Here is a 26,724-nt window from a genome sequence, read left to right as displayed (position 1 = left end):
CCGTGGGGAAATAGGCTAACGACAACATCATGCTATGAATGCTAAAAAGGGGACATTATAGTCCGCCCTTCCCAAAATTGCTTGTCCCCAAGCAATGGCCGAACAACAACCCAATCAATCCACCTGGATCCCAAATGTAGTCATGAACTATACTGCTGTCAGTCAACATAGGCTCCTGCAACAACCTCTGAAAATTAACCAAGAGGAATCCATAAATGAATCGTGAATCACGGTGCAACTGAACTCCAAATCCACTACTGCCACAGTCAGCAACCCACGAGGCACAAACCCTCAAAATATTAGACCCCAAGTAGAGTAGATCACCCAAACTGTCAACATAATAAACACCATCCACACAACCCATCGTGTTATGCGGAATGCACACTCCAACTCTGCTACAATGGTGACCACTCCCACATGAAACTGCACCAAATACAGAGAATCCACACACTGTACATCTATTGCAGTTAACACAACTCTACAGATTACCGGCCATTATCTGATAACCATAACTCCCATGCACTGCTAATGGTGAATAGTCATTACACGGTAGATAGCAAAAATGAGAGCCCAATCCAAACCTGTCTGCCATCAACTCCTCAACACATAGATCAAAAGCAAACCAATGAACATATCCTTTAGTATATTGCCGGTAAAAAGAACCAATCTCAGTCAACAACTCACCATGAACAAGTAATACAACCCACTGTGACTGATCGCCAGCTAAGTCAAGAGATATCATAGCCAAAGGAGTAGAATCAATAACAACCACTGAAGCATCACTCCCAAACTCCTGCTCTAAGTCATGTATTATCAAGCTATCAACCATAGAACCTATTGCCATGTCATGCCCATCACAGCTCTCATCCTGTGGCGTCAAACCGTCCCATAACTGATGACAAGCACTAGGAATCAAAGTATATCTCTGTATCATCATCTCATCAACATGGTCATCAAAGGTAAATTGATGAGCATACCTCACAGTGTAATGCCGATAGAATGCGCCAATCTCAGTCAGTGGCTCAGACTGCAACCCAGATGAAACTAACTGCAATCGATCACTAACCAAGCTGGAACTGACTACTACCTCCGAAGACATCACCAAGGGAGTAGTATCACTAGCAAGAACCATGCCAACTGCCGGATCACCAACATCACACATGATCTTTGATACAACATCTCTAGTCTTCGTGCCATCAGTACTAGAGGCCACCACCATGTCAGGCATACCACAACAATCTGCTATAGCACCCAACTCAACTGAACCTGACTCTAGTGGGAACGGAACCGATATGCCAATGTTAGTATCAAGGATGGATGCATCCCCATCTCCACTATCTCTGACAATCTCGACCATGGACATCCTCGGATCACCAGACACCATAGCTTGTGACTGTATAGAATCTGGTAAAGACTGCAGTCGCTCTAACTCCATCGTCACCTTAGCCAAATGAAACTGTGACTCCTCGAAAGTTAACTGTGTACTCTCAAGAATCTCAGAAGTCACCTCGAGCTGCTGAGTAAGCTCACTCACCTCATCTTCCTTGGCCAATAATGCATCGTATGCTATACTCCCCCACTCCATAAGATAATCTCTGTCGGCTACCAACTGCATATAATCCTGTCTCTGAATCTGAATAGCCTCCCATAAAGAGTGGATCTCTGTCAAGGAAAGATAACTACCTCCCTGCTCATCACTAGTAGGAGAACCCCATCCATAAACTACTAACAACTGACGAGCAGCGTCAAAATGCTGGCAAGCGATAGAAATGTCTCGTTCACTAACTCTCAACTGACTAGACACATGATGGCATTGGCTAGACTGTCTCCTACAAACCTCCTTTGACGTACTGTCCAAAGGAGTATCCTCAAAGTTACTAGTCTCTAGAGTATTACCATCCATATCCTGCGAATCAACTCCAAAGCTCATATCAACATTAGTATCAAAAACTGTAGCATCGCTGTCCAACCCCTCCGTACCATAAGAAACTACTGAGGAAACTAAGTCCTCAAAACTGTCCACAACATCCCCCTGGGTGTCATCTGTAATAATTAGATCCTGGGACTCTCTTGTAAACTCTGTCATCTTTGAGAAATCATCAACATGTGACCTGACTGTAAAAGAAAACTGAGTCCCTGCTATATGCGCTAACTCCCGAACTGAGCTCACCTCAAGACAAAGCTTGTCCACATGTCTCTCAGAATCCTAGAGAGCCAACTGAATACACACCAAGGAATTCTGAGTATCCTCGAGCTCATGAGAAAACCAGTCAACCTCCCCCTCCTTCTTCAATGCATCTAAATAGATCCCTGCAAGATTAAGGAGATGATCGCGATCTGAAAGTAGGTGTATGTAACTTACCTTCATTGCCTCCATGCCTTCCTTAATCTGCTGTAAGTCGTCACAAGAACCTGTTGTGACTCCTTTCTGTCTCTCCTGCAGTTGAATCATCCAAATGTGATTCCCAATCAATCCATGCATCCTGTCATGATGAGATAAAGCCGTGACAATATCCTTGTCCCCTATCTTTAGCTGGCTTGCCAAACCAAGTGAAGAGCTACTAGCCTCTATCTCATGTGAAGAAGCATCCAAGAAGCATCCAACTGTGCTTGATACTCATTTTCTGCAAAGTCCTGAATGCTCACTTTCTTATCAACTGTACTATCCTCAAACATGACAGTATCCTCAACTGCTGTAACTTCATCCAGCCCAACTATACTGGAATCACTATTTGTGTCAATCACGCAATCCGGTGTGCCTATGATATCACCTTCTGAAGCAACTGGCTCAACCTGCACAACATCTGAAACCCCTTCTGCCTATGAAGATGATGCAGATAAACCATTACCTGAAGATGTGCTAATGTCTCCCTGTATTGAATCAGCATGACTGTTAAACTCCTCATACAAGTTTCTGCCTTTCATAGGGAAGGTACGATCCTTAGGCCTATCAAAACGTTCAATCAATCTCTCCGTAAACTTCACATATGAGGTAATGTGTGCATGAGCCATAGTGACCATACCATGATGCCACCACTTGTGTGCTAACCCATCCAGGTGAATTGCTGCATACTTAATAGCTTCTTCCTCAGGCATAGGGTTCATTTGAAAATATGTGTCAAGCTTTTGAACCCAAGCTCTTGCTGTAAACTTCCCCGAGCCATCATAATATGGTAACTGAAGTTTCCCTACTTTCTTCCATAGCTCATAGCTCTGGTTCTTGTCATGTCCATGTGGCATATGCTTCATCCGCACATCTATATACTCCCTAAAGGTAATTGCAGCTATAAAATCTGGACCTCCGGCTTCCCAATCTCTCCTCAACTGGTCCTGTATATCAGTGATCTGGGGCACTGGTACGGGCTGCTCTGGAGCTCTAGGAGGAAATGTTGGAACCATGGGCCTTGAACTCACTGTCCTAGTTTGCTGGGGTGCATGACCAAAATTGTTCTCAACTTGTTCACCTCCATTATGTGCCCCATCCTGATTATTACCATTCTGATTATTTCCTCCAACCACATTAGCATTCAACCCCATTTGACGAGCCATCATCTGCATCATAAGCTCAAATCTCTGACTTTGTTCCTGTGCTCTTTGCTCTGCTGATCGCTGTCCCTGTGCTAAGGTGTCTAATAATTGTAAAAATCTTTCCTTTCCCTGATCTCGACCGGCATTCATTTTGTCAAACATTTTTCTCTCTATCTGGCTAATCCAAATTCCCAATAAGACCTCCACAGGATGGCAGGAAACCGCTCTGATACCACTGTAATAACCCCAATAGGTTATAACTTCTTCAAACACCAAAAATCTTTATACTTCAGTTGTTTGACATTTCCTCAAAAACTTTGCAAGCAAGCTCTGATACCACTATAATGACCCTCCTCAAATCTGCCCTCAAAAATGCTGATGAAAGCTCAAGGAATTTCGTCAAACACTTTGCATACAAGGGGTCATATGACTGATATAACTTTTCAGGTTGCTGCAATAACTCTTGTTTCGATTTGCATCAAAGAGAATGCTTACAAAGATTCCAAATTCGTCTAAACAATGACCTAACATGAATGTGCAACTAATTTTGGCAATATTCAATACAAATATATGACTTAAACTACTTACAATATGCAGCTACAGCAACTAGTGATTATGACAAATACTTTGGATGCAAACTAAGATGGCATTATGCACTTACAACCAAGTGGCATTAATATAAACACTTAGTATGCAAAAATTATGACATTGTTTATGCCAAAAAGAGAACTTACAGCCAATTGACATTTTGTCAAACAATTGGCATGCAAACTAATAAGTTGATCATCAAATTCTCGGTTTGCAATATAGATAGTCTAAAAATTACAATGCTCTTTCAATTGCAAAATCCTTGCCTTCCTTTGATACCAATAATGCCAAATGGCAAACAAAGACAAGTACAATATGAAAATAGTGAAGTGCTGATGCTATATTTTGTACTCAGCTGAAAACCTCATTTCTCAGAAAATATGCCAAATGAGAAGTGAAGAACTTGATTGTAGATGGCTGTAATAATTTTCTACAATGCAGCCCCTTCTGCTTTGCTTTTTCCGATTTGCTTTTTCAACTGCTTTTTCGGATTCGCTTTTTGAAACTACTTTTATGGATTGCTTTTTTCGCCTACTTTTTCGGTTTCGCTTTTTTCTGGCTACTTTTTCGGCCTGCTTTTTCGATTCCGCTTTTTCAGGCTACTTTTTCGTATCTGCTTTCTTCAGACTGCTACCCTGTTGAATCTTAAGACCATATCTTTCAATGGCGTCAAGATTTTCAGCTTGAAGGGATTTCGTCCTTCAAACTATTGAGACATGATCTCCAGAAAATTTTCCAATTTCTTTGATTTTCCCAAGCATGCATAAAAGAAGCTCTTCCATTTCTTTTATAGTGTTCTCACGAGAGCTCCATCCTTCGTTTTCTCAATGTGGGATAAAACATAACTCCTTTTATGTAACTTATGTCTCCAATGTGTTATAAAATAAAGGGGACTCTTTTAATTTAAATATTTCCCACAAACTATAGTCTATGCATTAATAAAGTTAAATATTTAAATTTAACTTTATAAAATAGCTTTATCAATGCACAAAAAATCTTATCAATGGTAAACAAGTCTTCTTGTCGATTTTAAACAATTACCATCGACATACCATTGCCATTGGATGTCTGCCCATGTCCAAGATGACTTACTATAAATAGTAAGTACGCCCAAAGTTGCCTCGAAACCCCTCAAAAAGACGTGCAATTGAAACTATCTAGGCCAAATGCCCTCTAAGCCCCTTTAATGTCCTGGTTAGCCTATGGGACCGTGAGAAAATAGGCTAACGGCAACATCATGCTATGAATGCTAAAAAGGGGACATCACACATATTCTATTCCATGTTACTTTAATTTACAAGCCATATTGTTTTGTTGTCTTTTGTGCCCCATCCTAGGCCCTATAGTGCATATTGTCATGCCTCCTTTCTAGCGACATAACTTCTACTGGAGATTTGCCTATCATTGACTCTCGTAGGCAAATGATTTTGGAGAGAGAGTCATTCTCTTGCCGAATGATTACATTCTTGCTCTCGGAGAGTTATAACCCAGTACGTTGGGCCTACTTGTTCTAATGTCGAATTGAGATTGTACTTTTAACTTTATAAAGTTATTTATTTAATTTTATAAAGTTAATTAATAATAAAGTGCATTATAATAAGTTATTATAACAAGATGTTCTAGAAGCTTCCAACAACTTCCCAAAAAGTAAATAAATAGAGGGCAGGGGGCACCCATTGGAAGCAAGCGGTTTTGTGGATTCAACTTCTATTTCAGTTGGAACAATTTGTAGTCATTTGGTCTGCAAATTCTCAAATTATCCTTGGAAACGAAAACTTTCATGGGTAAGCAATTTTGAGGATGTGGAATATCATCCGAATTATTGCAATCAGGAAGTGATATTGCAGTCACTTCAACACAGCAGAAATCTGTGGCCTAGGGCCAAATTGGAGATTCTTACATTATCAATTGATTGAGGAGAATAAGTTGTTGTCCATCAAATTATTGCAGAATTATAAGAATAATTGGAGGGAAGCCAAGGAGAGAAATTAATTGGTATCTAATGAAAACTCGATTCAGGTCACAGGTCAGAGCGGTTTAATTTTGAAGTAAGCAACAATTATTTCCAAGCAAGCAAAATTTCGAGTCTCCCGAGCCAAACGTCCTTCCTCATGGTATTGTCATTATTGTTGGAAGCCCAGTATATATCGCAAGGTTGAAGATTTGTTGGGATCTGTATTGCGGAGGATTAAAGGCGAGATTCAGGCTAGGACGGGGGAATAATCTGCCGCGCGATTTGAATAAAGACTCCAGCGATTACATTGCTCAAGACGACAACCACACCAAACGCTCGTTCTGATCACAGTCCGGGTCATTATCGACGGGTGATCAAGGGCGTTTCTTGCGAGTCGGGACATTCCAAACGACGAGCTTACGCATTATGAAATGCGTCTGTTAAATTCTGCGACTGAAACTGGGCGATGCGTGATCTGATATCTACTGTCAACTCCAGTAAGTTTGGCGTCTCATGATTATCCAGGTTCCATTACGTCTCCTTCAAAAAATTAAAGAGGGAAAGAAAAAGACTATAGTTTGAAAGTTGAAGAAACTATTACACTGTTTGTTGTTTGAACATTGCAAAAAACTGCTATTTCCATTAGCGTTGTACAAGTCAATCTTTGAATGCTGATAATAATCAATTTCTCATAAATATTGTTAGTATTTACTGCACTAGTTGAATTCCTTTATTTAGCGGATTGTTTCAAACAATATATTTCCCACATTTCTGGTTGCATGCTAAGTGTTTTACGAATTGTCCAATAATCAATTTGGATAACCCTTAGAGTAAGGACCATCACAGTGGTATCAGAGCAGTGTTCCTACCATCTGTTGGGTAGAACATCTTATGCAACCATATCCCAGATATTATATTCGCAGAAGAGCAACACTTAAGGGCGAACAGAAATTCAGTGATATGGGTGAGAGACAATCACAGAGTCCACCTAGATTTCCCAGAGTTGATGACGATGAGACCAGAGAGTTTTATAGAATCATGACTACCAGACAACAAGAAATAGCCCCGTCACTACAAGCATTGACTACCATAATGGAGAGAGTTGTTCAGCCCAGGATTCAGGAACATGGTAGAGGTACACCTGATCATGATAATAGAAGTGTGGCAGGCTCACAGGGTGCTCCTAGACGCAGATCATGGACAGCAAATAGGCCTACTCGACCCACTTTCCTTAGGGAGGAGGCCCAGGAGATAGAGGAAGATGACTTGCCAGAGGATTTTCAAGATGATCTCAGAGCCGCTATTGCAGAATGGAGGGCATTACCACCACATGTTCGAGAGCTATTGAACTTTGATCGCTACCTGAACCAAAGGAGAGAGCATATGAGGAGTAATCGTCAGAACAGGAGGCCTAGAGGAAATCACGAAAATGAGTTGCAGCGAGCTGCTAGTAAACTCACTTTACCATCTTTCGATAGTAGTGGTCAAATGACAGCACAGGTATGGGTTCATAAGTTGGATACATTCCTGGCATTAAGGCCTATGTCAGAGATAGATGCTATCAGATACGCCACCTTACATTTGGAGGGAGCAGCTCATGATTGGTGGTCACACGGGATGGTTACGTTGCAGCACAATCAAGTGACATCTTACCAAGACTTTGTGGATAGATTGGTTGAGCGTTTTGATAGGAAGGATCCAGAGATCTATTTTCGTGACCTTGCATAGTTGAGACAGTCAGGCAGTTTGGAGGATTATATTAGTGAATTCCAAAGATTGTCAATAATGGTGCAGGATGTGTCTGAGAGACAGTTGGTTATCTTGTTCACAGAAGGATTGTCAGAACCCCTCAAGGGTTGGATTAAGGCATTTGACCCACCAACACTTCAAGAGGCTATGAGAAAAGTACGGAGTATGGAGCTTACAGCACCTAGCAGGTTCACTTCCAAGAGTACTACTTCTTTTAGAGACAATAAGAAGTTTGATAAGAATAAAGGGAAGAGTATGGAAACCAAGGGAAAATCTACTACACCCCTAGATGCAGAAACATTAAACGACTTGCGCAGGAAGAAACTATGTTTTAATTGCCAAGGACCATGATTGTGCTTTGAGACCTAAGGGAAAGGCCAATAGAGTTATGTGGGCATATTATGAAGGATCAGATTCTGACAGTACGGCAAATGAGGATGACCACAGTAGTTCAGAACCTAAAGAAGAAACAGGAAATTCAGAGAAAAAGGAAGAAATTGAGTTACATTTACAGCAGGGGCGTTTGTCTAGTATTCAACAGGAGGGATCTTTTAGGTTACATGGTGTTCTAGCAGGACAGAAGGTGATCACATTGGTTGATACAGGTGCTACACACAACTTCATTGATGCACGTCTGGTTGAGCGCCGTGGAATTAAGACAGAGGAGTTTGAGGGTCTCCGAGTACAGGTTGCCAATGGATACACTCTTAAGTGTAATAGAATGGTTAGAGACATGCCTTTACGTCTAAATAATTATGAGTTTAAAGCAGATTACCATGTGGTCAATATGGGCGACTTGGATATCGTTTTGGGTATGGCATGGTTACGTTTATTGGGTGAAGTCACTTTCCGTCTCAAGGACATGGAGATCAAGTTTGAGGTAGATGGGAAGCAGCATGTGTTGAGAGCTATCAGGAATAGTGATATCCGAACTATTTCTCTCAGACGATTGGAAAGATTGGTGAGGCATAACGATATAGAATGGGCAGCCATGTGTACTCTCATGCCTACAAAGGAGGAAGAGCAAAGGACAGAATATCATCCAGACATCCAGATATTGAGGGAAAAGTATAGTAAGGTATTCAGCGATATTCCACCTGGTACACCACCTGATAGAGGGATTGAGCATATCATCGAATTAGAAGAAGGTGCTAAACCAGTGATGATTACTCCATACAGGCATCCAAAAAGGCTTAAAGATGAAATAGAAAAGACCATTAAGGAACTTCTTGCTATGGGACATATCAGACCCAGTAAGTCTCCTTTTGCTTCTTCAGTTGTTTTGGTAAAAAAGAAAGATGGTTCTCTTCGGATGTGCATTGATTATAGAGTGTTGAATAAGAAAACCATTAAGAATAGATATACTATTCCACGGATTGATGAGCTGATAGATGAACTACATGGGGCATGCTACTTTAGTAAGATAGACTTGAGATCCGGGTACCACCAGATTAGAGTCAGAGAACAAGACATAGAGAAGACTGCCTTCAGATGTCATTGTGGACATTTTGAGTTTGTAGTGATGCCATTCGGGTTGACCAATGCACCAGCTACTTTTCAGTCCACCATGAATAAGGTCTTCCATCATCAGCTGAGGAAATTTGTGTTGGTTTTCTTTGATGATATCTTGGTATACAGTTGAACATGGCATGAGCATATGGAGCACTTGGAGACAGTATTGAATACTTTGCAGGCAGAGTCCTTGTATGCCAAGGAGTCTAAATGTGATTTGGGTATGACCGAGTTATTATACTTAGGTCATATTATCAGTAGAGAAGGAGTACGGATGGATCCTGATAAAATCCGTGCTATAGTGGAGTGGCCTATTCCTGAGAACCTGACCCAGCTGAGAGGATTCCTTGGTTTATGTGGCTTCTGTCGCAGATTTTTTTGCGGATATTCACGACACGCGGCTCCTATGACAGATTTATTAAAAAAGGGAGCCTTTGTTTGGACATCAAAGGCACAGGCTTGTTTTGACAGATTTAAGGAGATCATGACTTCATGTCCAGTATTAGCATTGCCCGATTTCTCAAAGCCATTTGAACTCCAGTGTGACGCCTCAGGAGATGGTATTGGGGCTGTTTTGATGCAGGACAAACACCCTATTGCATATGAGAGCAGGAAACTCCGTGGACCAAAGAGATCATTCAGCATTTATGACAAGGAGATGTTAGCTATCATGCACGCATTAGCTAAGTTCAGGCAGTATTTAGTAGGTGGTAAGTTTTGTATAAAAACTGACCACAACAGTTTGAGACATTTCCTTGGACAAAGAGATCTCAATGATAGACAGCAGAAATGGGTGAGTAAGCTGCAGGCCTACGACTTTGATATATCATACGTTAGGGGAACTCAGAATGTGGTAGCAGACGCCTTGTCACACAGGCCGCATCTTAGTCCGATGATTGAGATCTCTGAGGATTGGAAGCATTTGATTGTTGCAGAGTATGCTAGAGACTCTTGGGCATCAGGGATAGTTGACAGGACCATTGTTGATGCCAGGTATACACTTGTGGATGAATTGATTATTTACAAGAAAAGGATATTTTTAGTCCCAGGATCCAAGATGAAGCGGACTATTATGAGGACTCTTCATGATTCACCAATAGTTGTTCATCCCGGGTACTTTAAAACTTATAGACAAGTGCGAGAACAGTTTACATGGAAAGGACTCAAGACGGATGTGTTGCAGTATGTTCGTGAGTGTCCTATTTGTCAACAAAATAAACAAGGACACACTTTCCCAGCAGGACTCCTACAGCCACTTTCCATTCCAGATCAAAAGTCGGAATGCATATCCATGGATTTCATTATAGGGTTGCCCAAGGCTCAGGGGCGCGATTGCATTTATGTGGTGGTGGATAGACTAACGAAATATGCTCACTTCTTTCCTATCACCACTACTTACACAGCAGTACAAGTAGCTGAGGTATTCTTCAGAGAGATTTTCAGGTTACATGGGATACCCCAAAGTGTTGTAAGCGACAAGGATAGTAGATTCTTGAGTCATTTTTGGCAGGAGGTGTTCCGATAATGTGGCACTGAGCTCACACCCAGTACTAGTTATCACCCGCAGACTGATGGACAGACGGAAATAGTGAACAAGTGGGTAGAAGGCTACTTGAGAAATTACGTGGCTGATCAGCAGAAGGCATGGATGAGATGGATTTATTTGTGTGAATATTGCTATAACACCACTTCCCACATGTCTATTCAGATGACACCTTTCCGAGCGTTATATGGGTATGATGCACCGAGTTTTATTGACTTGTTGATGGGTGATGTTCGGGTTCCACGCGTCGAGGATTTGATTCAAGAGAGTAAGGACATTATTAATGCTCTCCGAGATAACATAGCTAGGGCACAAAATCAGTATAAGCAGTATGCAGATCAAAAGAGAACAGAGAGAAGCTTTGAAGTTGGTGACATGGTCTACCTCATGCTTCAGCCATTTCGGCAATCTACTCTCAAAAGAGGTGGGTCAGAAAAGCTTAAGCCTAGATATTATGGGCCTTTCAGGATCACCAGACGAATAGGGGAATTGGCTTATGAGCTTGAGCTTCCAGCATATAGCAAAGTGTACAATGTGTTCCATGTGTTGCGCCTCAAAAAACGTTGGGACAGAATGTGGTACCTTCTGCAGTATTACCTCCCTTGGATGATGAAGGGAAATTGATCTTAGTGCCGGAATTCATTTTGGAAAGCAGGGAGAAACAGCTCCGCAGAAGGGTAATCAGAGAATATTTGGTTAAATGGAGAGATCTACCAGTTGAAGATGCCACTTGGGAAAATGAAACAATTTTGCAGCATCCAGATTTGAGATTGCTTGAGGACAAGCAATTTCAGGAAGGGCGGACTGTCATGCCCCCTTTCTAGCGACCTAACTTCTACCGGAGATTTGCCTATCATTGACTCTCGTACGCAAATGATTTTGGAGAGAGAGTCATTCTGTTGCCGGATGATTACATTCTTGCTCTCGGAGAGTTATAACCCAGTAAGTGGGGCCTACTTGTTCTAATGTCGAATTGAAATTGTACTTTTAACTTTATAAAGTTATTTATTTAATTTTATAAAGTTAATTAATAATAAAGTGCATTATAATAAGTTATTATAACAAGATGTTCTAGAAGCTTCCAGCAACTTCCCAAAAAGTAAATAAATAGAGGGCAGGGGGCACCCATTGGAAGCAAGCGGTTTTGTGGATTCAACTTCTATTTCAGTTGGAGCAATTTGTAGTCATTTGGTCTGCAAATTCTCAAATTATCCTTGGAAACGAAAACTTCCATGGGTAAGCAATTTTGAGGATGTGGCATATCATCCGAATTATTGCAATCAAGAAGTGATATTGCAGTCACTTCAACAGAGCAGAAATCTGTGGCCTAGGGCCAAATTGGAGATTCTTACATTATCAATTGATTGAGGAGAATAAGTCGTTATCCATCAAATTATTGCATAATTATAAGAATAATTGGAGGGAAGCCAGGGAGAGAAATTAATTGGTATCTGATCAAAACTCGATTCAGGTCACAGGTCAGAGGGGTTTAATTTTGAAGTAAGCAACGATTATTTCCAAGCAAGCAAAATTTTGAGTCTCCCGAGCCACGCGTCCTTCCTCATGGTATTGTCATTATTGTTGGAAGCCCAGTAAATATCGCAAGGTTGAAGATTTGCTGGGATCTGTATTGCGGAGGATTAAAGGCGAGATTCAGGCTAGGACGGGGGAATAATCTGCTGCGCAATTTGAATAAAGACTCCAACGATTACATTGCTCAAGACGGCAACCACATCAAACGCTCATTCTGATCACAGTCTCGGTCATTATCGACGGGTGATCAAGGGCGTTTCTTGCGAGTCGGGACATTCCAAACGACGAGCTTACGCATTATGAAATGCGTCTGTTAATTTCCGTGACTGAAACTGGGCGATGCGTGATCTGATATCTACTGTCAACTCCAACAAGTTTGGCGTCTCATGATTATCCAGGTTCCATTACGTCTCCTTCAAAAAATTAAAGAGGGAAAGAAAAAGACTATAGTTTGAAAGTTGAAGAAACTATTACACTGTTTGTTGTTTGAATATTGCAAAAAACTGCTATTTCCATTAGCGTTGTACAAGTCAATCTTTGAATGCTGATAATAATCAATTTCTCATAAATATTGTTAGTATTTACTGCACTAGTTTAATTCCTTTATTTAGCGGATTGTTTCAAACAATATATTTCCCACATTTCTGGTTGCATGCTAAGTGTTTTACGAATTGTCCAATAATCAATTTGGATAACCCTTAGAGTAAGGACCATCACACATATTATTACGATCAAAGTAAAGAAGTTTGTCATGTTGGCATGTCATTACGTTTTCACAATTAAGTCAGAGAAACAGCAAGAGACGGTTGTACCCCGTAACAAATTTCCTTCTGATCTAATCAGTGCATAATCCTATCTTCTCATGATTTCCTTTCACTGTCTCTGCCACTCAATTTGTTTGTTCACATGTTCCCCTACATTCTCATGTTTTGGTGAAGTCTAGGGTTTCAATCTCTAACATTGTTGTTTGGAGTTTGTTGAAATCAGGTAAAACTATGTTTCTACTCCAAACATTGATCCTATTCATATTAGGTCTTCCCCATGCCAAACACAACCATTCCTTTAAGTAATGATATTGTTATTGTTTTTGGTAGCTTCAATCAAATAAACCTATTGAGTCTAAACTATTGAAGATATTATATATATATTGAGAAGAACTAATATAATAATGATTCATGGAAACTTGTTACATATATATAAGTATAAAACTATAATTGTCATTATATTAATTACATAATAATGAATAGACATATCCCATGAAGGGACATGTCACTTCTTGGCTCATTCCCAATATATAAATACAAGAGATTGTTGCCTTTGGAAAACACATACTTTATAGGCAGTGCTATTACATTTGCAGCAATCCTAAACTCAACACGGTATTAGAGCCAGGCTGCAAATGTAAGGAATGATAGAAAAGACTGAAGAATATTTGTTGAAAAATAAGCCAAGGGCATCAAAAGTTGCTATGAAATGTTTTATGAACTGGCTTTATTATTGTGAATGTTACTTCTTGTTTTTTCTTTTTTCCCGGTCACCATTTGGTGTTCCTGTTGCTAGATGTCTCCGTGTTTGTAGCTTTCATTCCCTTGGACCTTTTTGTGGTCTCTTGTTGGAGATTAATAAATTTATCTTCTCTTATCTATCTTATCTCCTTGTTTCAACATTGTGATTTTAATGAAACAAATATTAAATTCTTGTATTAAGTATTATATGATGCATATTAGAGTAAAATCTCTCTAATTTTGTTTCTCTATTTCATAGATTTACTTCTATTTCTAATGGTCACTCTTCTACTATGTTTCCATATTCTCTTTCTATTCAATATGGAAACTTTCTCTCTTCAGAATGTTTTTATTTCTCTCCCTTTGTTCGTTATAAAAACATTCTTGTGTATATAGATCATTTACGATCTCCGTTTAATAACACATTCATTATTTTACAATAATAATGCAGTGGAGTTGGAGTTTGACTTTTTAGGCAGCTCACTGTGAGGTAATGGAAACAATAGAGTATTGTTTACGGCCTAGAGTTTATAATAGACTTTGACACGAATTTGAGGAAGAAATGATTCCTTAATTTTTTTGGAAACAAGCATGAGAAATTATTGGAGATTGTTCGTAGAGATGTGTGCATGGACACCTCAAATGGATATTTTTTATAGCATTAGTATTGGATGATTAAATTTAGAAGAACACGTAGCTGACATATGAAAATACTGTGTGAACCAACAGTTTCTTGCAAATTTAAATGGTGGCTATAGATTGATTTTTTTCCTCTGTTCCACGAGTGCCTAGTGCTTTGAAATCTTTGATGCTTAGAATAAATACGAATTACAGGAATCAGGACAAACCAGTGTATTCTTCCTCTTTGGCTTATGGGCCACGAGGAAGTCGCAATTTGTCTGTTGTCGTGGGAGTTGGAAAGCATGGGATTTTCTCATGGGTTTACTAACCACGTTTAGGTTGAAGTGGATGTTTATTACAACTATATCTAGTGTTCTTAATATTGAGGCAATGTTCAAGGAGCATTAACATTCAATCTGATCTTTCAACCTAGGTTGGAGACCAGATGTAAATGTCAGTTCTTTACTCTTGAGACTCAAAGGACAAGAACAATAAAAAAAAGGAGCAAACTTCCTAATCCATGAGCCATATAAAGTAAGAACCGATAACATTAAAGATAATATTTAAGAGATTTAAAAGAAGCAATCCCTTGTTATGTTCCATTTTGTTAGTAAAAATACAATTATTATCATAAAGAAGACATGGCTTGTCAAAAGAGGAAATGATTCTAAGATGACAAAAACAGATATAAAAGTTGAGAATTTAGGAGAGGGTTTGGAAGTAATAGCAGGTAAAAATTATAATAATATACAACAATTTCAAGAGAACAAATATATGGGCAGATTTAATAAATATAATATGAAGTTAGATTCCAGAGGTAATATGGGGCTCTGCCACTTCATGAGAATGTTGTAATTTAGATTTATAAGAATATTTATGGACACCTTATGTACACCATTATTAATATGTTATAAGACTTATGGTGAGTGTGTAAGATATATATATATATATATAAAGACGTATGAGTGGTTCAAGTAGAAGACATGAATAATTAGCCCTAGAAGAGCATATAAACACTTATATTAAGGCATTTTCTTATATATATGGATGTTCATTAAAGCAACTTGCACAGATAAGTATTTATTATCCTTAAGTATTTCATTTATCTACTCACTGTAGTCTCTCTTATTTGTATTTCTATATGTACTATAAGAGCAATTTGCTTTGATCTTTTCCTTTCTCTTCGGGGATGTTCTTGCAGGAGAAGGAAGATTGATAACAGATTCAAGGGGAGTCTGAACTTCATTAAAGGCAACATTGGATGAAGAGCTCAGAAGATTGATATTTAGAGGAGTCTAAAAATCCATGTGTGACTGCATGATTTTAATGGGCCTACCCCCTGTGTAAATCATGAGAAAGTGACGACTTCGAAATGATTATCCCTTGCATCTATAGAAATTATTGAAAGGTGACGATCTAACAATAACTTAATCTTCTATTATGATAGATATCTTATGATGTCTAGGCGGACCATGATAGATTATATCTTGCATGGTGGATTAAGTTCCTTAAACAAACCATGAATGTTCCTATGGTAAGTATCATTGAGGATACATGTGCACATATCTTACGAACATGTTTTGAGTACTTGGTGAATGTCATGCAACTTGACGTTAGGGAGGCCATTACTCAAGACTACTTGGTGAATATCATGCGACTTGATGTTCAAGAGGCCATTACTCAGAGTACTTGGTGAATATCTTGCAACTCAACATTCAGGAGGCCATTACTCAAATATTTGGTGAATATTATGCGACTTGATATTCTGAGGCCACTACTCAGAGTACTTGGTGAATATCGTGTGACTTTATATTTTGAGGCCACTACTCCTAATATCATGAGATGATATCTTATGGTGAGTATCTTCTGATCAAAGATATTCTTAAACATGTCATCCTTAATATTACACCGAGTTAATATCAAATTTATGTGCTTATCCTCCCTAGCTAAGAGGGAGTGTTATTGTTTTTGGTAGCTTCAATTGGATAAACCTATGAGTCTAAATTATTGAAGACATGTATTTATTTAATTAATATCATGACAAATATAATAAATAAATATATATATTGAGAGGAATTTATATAATAATGATTCATGGAAGGTAATCACATATATATATATATATACTATAAAATTATAACTGTTATTATATTAATTACATAATAATGAATAGACATGTCCCATGAAGGGACATGTCACTTCTTGGCTCATTTTTAATATATAAATACAAGACATCACCGCCTTTGGAAAACACATACTTTATAGGCAGTGCTCTTACATTTGCAACGATCCTAAACCAACAGATATTTTCAAGCTTCTATCATATATGTCCACAAGGCTACGAAAGAAAAAAAAATAATCATGACAAAAAACACAGCTCTTCATCAAAATTACTCATCAAAAGTCAAGTCTCACAAGAAACCCAATGTAAATCATGATTTTGAGCCCCTAGTGTCATTTTCACTAAGATTTTGAAAGTTTACCAAATATATGCAAAAGATTGTGGAGGCAAGTTTTTCTTATGGGCAAAATGTGTGAAAGTTCTCAAAGCCATCCTTGCTTGGTTAAAGTGTCATTTTTGAAATGGTATGGTAAATACTAAATACTAAAACACTAAACCGCTAAAAAGCACAATTTCCTGTCCAAAACATGTCTTTCAGAGGTTAATAAGGGTCAACAAAACACAATAATGATGAAGCAAGGAAAAATACACAATTATGGTCTGTCATGTTGATCATTTTTGTAAAGATAAAAAAGGCCAAATGTACATCATCTCAGAATTTATGTAATTTTAAACTGAAAATTAAAATTTTAAAGAAAAAGAAAGAGTAAGTCAAACAGCCACTTTTGTTTACACTTACTTTTAAGAAGGAATCTTGAAGTTGCATTCAATATGTAACACCTATGACACCTATCAGGGACTCATCCTCTGACATGAGGAATTAGGGGCAATAGAAACTAGAGTTCTGAAACTCGCCAAGATTTAGTGAGTTGTGAGCCAAGAGACCCTTAGTGAGTCTGCGGGACCCCGAACTTGCTATGTCTGAGCAAGTCCTGCACTAGACATAAAAAAAAAATTTAAAAACATTAAAGACCCACTTAAAACTGCCTTTTTCACTTATATTCCTTGTAAAACCCTAGAAGCTATCAATTTCTCTTTGTTGGCAAGATAGGAGAAAAGAGAACTGAAGAAAAATAAGAGTGCACTGTAGGGTAAACAAGAAGGAGAGAGAGAAAAGTCCATCATCAAATCGCATTTGTGCAGCTTCATACTTACAGTTGGGCATCAGGGGGTGTCTATGTTAGATTGAAAGGAGTTTACATTTGATTTCAAGTTTGATTGAAGAGGTAAGCTGATGTTTTGTGTTGACCAAAAATCGAATTGTTTTTATTTTTCAATCCTTTTCCCTATTTTATTTTACTAGATCAAAGAAAGAGCAAACCCAGCATTTTAATTTGAAACAAAGTAACAAACCCTCCATTCTGAGTTGGAACAAACCCTACATTATTTTTTAGAGAAAAAACGTACATTGTTTTGTATCAATTAGTTTAATAATTATAAATTGCTATTCACAAATATTTTTCTTTTCAGTTATCTGTTATTGCAGCACCCTTGGATAGTTCAAATCATTTTTTTCCACAATGTCTGCATCTAAATTCTCAGTTACAAAGATCCTTGTTGGAGACATGTTAATGAACTTGGGCCAAAAAAGGGAGAGGCAAAATGGCATATTGAACCAACTTTTCATGAAGGCAATAGATTGAAGTATCATCTTGCATGCATACCTATCCATGATGTTGTGAGATGTGATTGCACAACTCCTGAGGTTGTTCATGAGGTGCAAAAACTATTGAAACAAAGGCAAAGGGAGGACCTGGTCTGCACTAGTGGTATTGCATTGGCTTCTTCCATGCCTCCACTGGTGTTGGTGTTGGTGTTGGTGCTGGTGCTGGTGGGCATGTTAGCTTTGAACTTACAATTCATAAATCTAAGATGGCATTTTTTGTTTTGCAACACACTACTCCTGCTTCACAATTGTTTCTTAAGAGCATGGGTTGGAACAAGGAGGCACGATGCAGCTAAGCTTGAAATTTGAGAATTGCGGTCTATTGCACTATTCCATTCCATGCAGCTAAGTAGTTCTTAGCTGTTTAATTGTTTTAAAATTTATTGTTTGATTCTTTGTCTTGTGAATTTGTTTACATAGATTTATGTTGACTTCAAATTTAAAGTTAAACTCTTCATTTTACAATACATGTCTAATTTAATTTATGTGTGACGTGTTATGTCTCTTTATGGCAAAATATGGTTGATGCCATAACTATTTGTCGGGCAGGGTTCAAAGTCCTTCGCCCAATTTTGAGTCAAATGGTGGCTGATGTAAAAGCCACAATATAAGAGCAGCGCTCGAGATGGAGCAAGAAGGGTTGCACCATCAAGCCTGATGGTTGGATTGATATAAGTAGGATGCTGCTCAAATTTCTTGTTTCTTCTGCAAGTGATTGTACTTCCTCACTGCACTGAGTTTGATTTAGTGATAAATATTTTTTATTTATGCTTTAAATCATTGACTTTGCTTCCTTTTTAGGTGACATTGTATTCATGAAGTCAATTGATGTTCTAGGACATGTGAAAAACACCACATATCTTTTTGAGGCTTAAAGAAGATCATGCATGAGGTGGCTGAGGAGAATGTGGTTGAAGTGGTGACCAATAATGTAGCAAATTATATTGCTGATGTTCAACTACTGATGAAATGGCACCCAATAGTATTTTGGATTCCATGTGTTGCCCATTACCTTGACCTCATATTGGAGGATCTTGGAAAACTTTCATGTATCAAAACACATGTGGATATGGCCTAAATTATTTACAAATTTGTATACAATCAAAAAAGGGTCCTTAGCCTAATAAGGCAATACGCAGGGTCAACAGAGCTAGATTGTCCTAGAATAACTAAATTTTTACTACTTTCACCACATTACAATCGTCAAATTGGTCAAAGAAAACTTTGAGATGTATGTTTGTTGGTGAGGACTGGGTTTCCTCATCTTATGCTATCATGACTAAAAGCATTAATGTGAAAAATTGCATTTTAGATGAGTCGGGCTTTTGGAAACTTTGTACATAGATTGTGAAGGTAAAATTTAATTCTAGTTCTACATTATAGTTCAATTTTTATTCATGTTTTTTTAACTTGCTAGTTTTTGTTCATAGTTATGTTAAGGTAATGTTTGACAATATTTGTAGTTCATCAAGCCCTTGGTAGTTCTCCTATGAGTTGATGGGAGAAGCCCACAATGGGCTACATATATCAGAGCATGGGTACGACCAAACAGACCATTAGACCAATCCATGAGCGAGTTGAGGGCAAGTATCATCCCATTTCAGAGACGATGACTCCAGCTTCACAAGCCCCTCCACGCAGCTGCATATTTCCTCAATCTGGCATTTCCAATACCGTCCTTATTTCAAGGTAGATAAGGAGGTTCTTAATAAGCTCTACTCAATGATAGAGTAAATGTCGCTTGACAATATCAACCATGACTCCACCCCAATTACGCTAGAGTAGGTCGATCCAGAACTTGAGTAAGCATTGAGGCTATGGGTCCTATCTTTAGTGACAAGGACCTTGAATGGGTTGACCAGACAGACAGAGAAGTTAATGTTACCATGGCAAAGGAGGAGGATAGAGCACAAGAAGACATAGGCACAACTGATGTTGATGAGGGTGATATGGAGTCACAGGCAGAGATTATGGTGGGTGCATCACCTAGGACCTGTCTTAGACACCTTTGTAGTAGAGATGTAGGCTCCTCTAAGCCATAGACTTGTAGTTATTTTCTTTTGATATTTGTTTGGAACACTTGGTGTCGAGGATTTCATATTGCATACGTTTTGTATACATTTGACAATATTCCTATATAAAGTGTGCTATTTCCTTCAGCTACAATTTGAGCTTATACATATGTGATCAATGCATACTTGTGTATGCGATCAAATTCTCTTCTATTTGATGTCAGAAGATGTTATTGCCTTCGAGATTTATTTAATAAAGGGAGCATGAAACAAGTTTTAAATCCTTAAAAATCTCTAAATTTCTTGGGCTTTTCATTTGCTTAGTCTACATCAACTTTTTTTTGCCAAGTCTCAAGTCTTGAGTATGGTCACCCCTACCTAGTCTGAATCTTGGAACCATGACAGATACACACCTTTGGAAGATAGGTATATAGTTATGTGTAGCTGATATTCTAACTCCTTTTATTGATATTGATCACTACTCTCTTCTTAAATCCGTTTCCAGTGTTAAAGGCAGGTATGCCAACATCTCCTATGACAGAAGACTTCCTGCCTAAGTCTCCTTCTGTCTCCCCCAAAGCCAAAACACATTGAAAAGCACTTATTTTTCTAAATGCAGTTAGTTGCTCTCTAAACTTAATTTCATAAATGTTTGTAATTTTTTAAATCTTTGTAACCATTTCCTACAAAACTGACAAAACAAAAACAGAGAAGAAAATGAATAAAAAGAATGGCAATATTTCATTTCTTCAACTGCGCAGCCCTCACTTGCAGCCCCCACAACCATTACACAGACATTCCTCCATAACGTTTACATTGTTCTCTTCATCCAGTCATAATTTCCAAAACCAAAAAAAACATTAACTCAAAAGCAGTTGATTTATTTATTTGTATTGTTTTCAAGCCTTCATGTTTTGGTTTTCCTACGAAAGCCTGTGTGTTCTCTGCAAATTGGATAAAATTGTAAATTTCTACTTTAACCAATTTTCTATCTCTAATTAAAGACAAGCTTAAAATAGACAAAGAAATAGACTGCTTTGGGATTTAGGAATTAAATACAGAATTATCATTTTTTTTAAATGATTAATAGAGTTCAAATTAGAATGTTATAAATTTCAGTTTTTTATCTCATGATGTTGATTGTCAGATGTCCATGCAATTCAATAGAACGAATCTTTCCTTTCTTGAACATGACACATTCAATAATTATGTTTTATTCATGTCAAATATTCACTTTTTATTTTATTTTGCTGATACCTATCTCCATTTTTTAATTTGTTTTACTGATACCCATCCCTTTTCTCATGTACCATTATAAGTCTCTTGTTAACTGTGTTTTTCTCTCCCAGTGCCTTTTATTGCCAATTCCCAGTACACAAGGATTATCTTATGGCTAGTACACAAGGATTCTCTCCCATTTTTAACTATCCTTTTCTCTCCCATTGCCTTTTATTGCCAATTCTGAAAGTTCTGTTATTCTTATACAAGAGAATATAACAAGACAGAAGAGAAGCTACTCACCTACATAAGCTAAGCTATTGCCACTTGGAGACCACTTTGCCCCGAAAGCCCAACTGTAAGCAAGATCCAGCTGCACCACTTGCTGCAACATAGTTGGAAACCATTTTGTCAAAAGTACTAACTTGGGCTCTTCATGGCTAATGTAACTGGGTCTACCTTCATTCCTTAGATAGGAGAAACAAACTAATGAAAAGAAAACATTGGAATCATAAGAAAGCCAGAATTCATTTATAAAGCTTTAGTTCAAACTATTAAAATACTTAACACACATACGCAACTTGTGAATTCAACATTAATGCTGCATGTTGGAATTACAGATATTAAAGATGATAGCAGGGATTCACAACAATTATTAAAATTTAATTTAGATTCAAAAACTAATCTTTTCACTATTTACAGGCATGTATCACAAGTAATGTTATTTGAAATTATGTCTTGTAAGAGGTGTCATGGTTTCACAACACATGCCCCATTTCTCTTTGAAATGGGGACCCCCTAGTAAACTTTTTGTTTTCCAAACCCCTACTCCGGAGCCTGGGTCATTTTGGGAACTCCACCTAGAGTCTAGGTAGCCCTAGTCCTCTAACTGAGAAACCTAGAGGTCAGAACTAGAGAATTTGAGTGCTAAAGGGTGATTTTTAGTGTGCAAAAAACTAGCTTATTGGGGGAAATTATCTATTTTCACTAGTGTTGACCCAATTTTGTCAGTCTAAGTCCTGGGGAGTCTTTGTTTGGGTCTTCTAACATGAGCTAATTAATGTTTGCTTCTTTGTGTAGATAAAAAGGCGTCCTTAACTTGTTGGAGTCATAACTTTTGACCTAGAGCTAAGAATTCAAAACCATTTACACCATTGGAAAGAAGAACTAAAAATTTAATTTCAAGCCCTAAAATAGTGAGCCTTCAGCTACCTAGTTGCAGGGACCGACAAAAGTTTCAACTTGAAATTTTGAGCAGAAGACCTCCGAAAAAGCCAGTTAAAAGGACCTAGAAAAACTTGTAAAAAGGTATGAAAAAGTTTCAAATATTTGATCGTTTTGCATAATCTGTATCACTTGGTCTCTGACCAAGAAGGATCGGGCAGTTGGAGAGAAGAAAGAATTGTAAGAATTTGCCTTAGGGCAAAATTCACCCAGGAACTAAGAACTCAAACACAAGCACAACTATAGACCAGAAAGAAAGAGTATAATCAAAATGACGATATATTCATTCAATATGCATTAAGAGGACACTAGGAGTGCCTGTATATAAAGGCCTTTAAGATGCATCTGAAATGCCTCAGAATTAGCTACATGATAAGTCATACAGTCAGGCACATGTCCACCAGATATGGGTTATCCTCCATTAAGCACGGAAGTAAGTGCCATGATGAGAGAATAAGCCTACAAGGGTATAACACGCAAATTAGTGTTGTAGACAACATGTGCTGAAATAGAGTTGCGTACTTCTGTGTTGTCAACATGACAACTCAAAAAGGTGCGCAAACTACTAAGTGTCTCACAAAATAAAATAATAAAATAATGCATTAACCTAAGTAAACTTAAGTGTAAATAGTAAATACTTATTTACACCAACAAAAATCAAGCAATTTATACTGAAGATCAAAGATACAGAGCTTGGATACATGAACCAGAATAGTTTCCTCATCTTATACAACTATAAATGACAAAATTCAACACAAGTGCCTTGGGACTTTAGAAGCAAAAAGAGTTCAAGTCTATGAAAGTTTTTGGCTATAAAGAGGGTATAAATCATCAAAAGAATCAAAGTAAATACACAAAAGTGATCTAAAACCCCATTTGAGCAAAACCCAGAAATCGTTTTCAAAACCGAGACCTACGATTTTTTGGTGAATAAAGCACCTTACACAAATTTCTCCCAAGGTGCGCAGGTACACTGGTGTGCTTCTCTTAAGGTGCGATTCTTCAAAGGTGGGCCGACATTTAACTGCCAGTTCCAAATTTAGCGCTTTCCATGCACCGAAAACACATTTTGACGGCAGTTTAACTCCTACAAACACCTAGTAAAGATGGAGCTTCTATTTTTGGCACTTCCAGACACTTCTGCATCATCTAAGGGCTTTCTTCTTCTTATTTTCTCATGCTTTCCTTGTTTTAAGACATGTAAAGGCTTATGCATCCATTTAATAATATAAATATGGATGGAGTCCTACTAAGCACCAGTTAGAGAGTTAGTTTGTATATAATTAGATTTTTTTCATCAGTTTTAAGCATATAGTTGCATGAAGGAATCTCTCACTCTCAACACAAACTGAGGAGACAGTTGCCTATAAATTGAGGAATTAAAGATGTATTCAAGGCTGCTGTTATTTTGATGCAATAAGATATGCTATTGGTGCTCTCATTCGGAGTGTAGTTATTCTTTCCTAAGTGTGATATTTTGTGAATGTATGTTCATGGAGAGTAATGGAGCCGATAGTTTATTGCATTATTTTGATTGAGCAACCTTTTAATTCTAGTGTTTGCTACAAGTTAACAAATTTTGCTAACGTACTTAGTTCAAGAAGAGATCATCCTTTCTGTTCTTGCATAGCTTTTTGTCTCGCATGAGCGCACTTTCCATGGCCTTGCGATCTGATGAAAAGTGAAACATCTTACGGTTACTAAATTCCCATCGACGATTGCATCAATGGAATTAAGGAAGCGATGCTCCTATTTTCATTGGTTACCTACCGATCTTTTCAAAGGTTTAATTCGCAAACGTGTTGTTTCCGTAACTTATGTCTGTTAGGAATTTACCTTTCATGTTATTTGCTTAAAATTCTTGTTGCCCTATCTTCGTTATTTGCTTTACTAACCCTTGGTTAAATTAGAAATTCATATAGTTGCATTGTTAAACTGCATTCATTTAAAAACAGAAAATACCGAAAAATATATCTTTTTGTGTGGTTAATTTTGAAATAGCAAGTAGGTTTATCATCTTATCCGAAATTGGTTCGAACCAGCAAAGCCCTCCTTGTGAACACTCACATTTATTTTCTACTGAGCAAATTCCAATAGTTCACACTACCCGGAACCTTGGAGTTGATCCCAGATTAGCTTTTCAAGAGAGGAGTTTGAAAGGATTCCTGTCGTTAAGCATTGTGCAAAACGACAACTCAACGAGAGGATGAGACCATATTCAAAGGAAGGATAACTTTACAGACATCTGTGTCAATGAATAATTTCACAGGATAGTGATCATTTCCAATTTGGATCTACTATACGGTGTTTCTAAAGCTATCTTACACTATAGACACTTTGCAAAAATTAGATTGCCTAAAGAAGATAGCAAGAATCCCCATCAGACTGGTTATACAATGGTTTAGGAAATAATTACAATTTTAGAATCATTTCTTCTTAGGAAATTATAAGAATGCAGGTTTTTTTGCTATCAAGGAATTTGTGCAGTTTACCAAGTCACGGTCTAGTGATAGCTTGGTTACCATACCTAGTAGGCAGGTTCTCTACAACATTAAAAAAGAGTAGTGCATGGATCTTAAAATCATTTCCAATAACATTTCAAGAAAATTGATAGAAAACATTTATTTATAAGGTCAAGTCCTTATACACTATGAGCTCCACAATTTGATCCAGGTTCAAGTCCCATGGGCATAGAACCTTTTAATCATAGCCGGGTACAAGCTCACATTTCAGCCTCTATTAGCTTTTGTACATTCTAAGAGGACCCACTAGTGAAGACATGTACACCATATAGGAGATATGGTTCAAATCAATAGGGAGGTATGGTTGTTTTTTGAACACTATGTAAAATAAATAAAAAACAATTTCCTAGTGATCTCCTGCAAGGAGGGATCTGAGACACCAAATTTCCATCTCTCAAAGCCCTTGTTGCTACCCTGTGCTACCTGTCCACTCTTTTTGTTAGTTGGCCATGTGGTTAACATAGCAATCACTTCTTTGTTTTTGCAGTATTTAAGCTTTCTTATGACTTCCAATCATTATATAATTGGTCATATGGTACTTTCACTCTAAAATCAGCCACGAGGCAATATTACCTGTTTTAACAAACCTTTTTCATCCTACAGTCACCCTTATGACAGCCTTGGATGGAATAGCAAACAATTGGCCTTCTACAGTTAGCCTTTTGACAGTCTCAGCCATTTTAACCAACCTTTGCCCTTTTACAATCAGCCTATAACTATTCCAAAAATAATAAGAAAAAACAATAAGACCAAGACAGTGAGCTCCCTTGAAGCAATTTCTCCTCCTTTCAAATTGATTTGTAAAATCAATTTTTTGATACCCATCACCTTAAAATTACCATAGTAGCCGGATTCGTGCATCAAAGGCCGGATCCGAATTCAAGTCCGATAAGGATCCGAATCTGCAAGTGGATCCGTGAGGATCTAGATCCTCAAGAATCCAGTGCAGATCCGTATGAATTCGCGGCCAAGGAAGCAGAAAAAACATAAAAGGTGGGGCCAACTTAATTTTTTAATGTTTTTCTTTTGTCTAAACCCAAAAACTGCCCTTTAATTCATTAAGCAAGTTCATTTGCTCTCTCATTTTTCTCTCGCATAGTTGCTAGTTTGAAGTAAATTGCTTGGATTCAAAGGAGATCGGTTGTGGAGATTCAAAGGAGATCGGTTGTGGAGCTGCAAATACATTGCAAGAAGTGTTTAAGGTATGCATTTTAACCATTTTCATTAGCTCTCTCATAGTTTATTGATTTATTTCAACCCTTATCTCCTTTGCATGGTGTGAAAAGGTCATCCAGCTCTACCAGCTCTTCCGATCATTCCAGAGTTGTCAGATCTCATTCTGGCTATTTGCAACAGCGACACTCCTCTACGAATTCCCAAAGACAGAGCAGACCTTCTACCCATCAGAAGGCGTACCCTTCTGTGAC

The 26,724-nt window shown here is 38.0% G+C and overlaps 1 protein-coding gene across 1 annotated transcript in view; it reads right to left on the bottom strand.

Moving 5' to 3' along the window:
• LOC149529426 (actin-related protein 2/3 complex subunit 1A-like) overlaps positions 1–26,724 on the bottom strand; it is a 190,392-nt gene that overhangs the window by 42,870 nt on the left and 120,798 nt on the right. Inside the window, exon 10 of the mRNA XM_089811309.1 lies at positions 21,855–21,936. Coding sequence (XP_089667435.1) covers positions 21,855–21,936 — 82 coding nt within the window. The remainder of the gene's footprint in view (positions 1–21,854; positions 21,937–26,724) is intronic.

This window comes from Cupressus sempervirens, chromosome 11 (genome assembly GCF_028749045.1).
Source record: "Cupressus sempervirens isolate cs-2001-9-10 chromosome 11, ASM2874904v1, whole genome shotgun sequence".
In the NCBI taxonomy this organism is placed as follows: Eukaryota; Viridiplantae; Streptophyta; class Pinopsida; order Cupressales; family Cupressaceae; genus Cupressus; species Cupressus sempervirens.
This window is presented reverse-complemented; position numbering and strand designations above follow the sequence as displayed.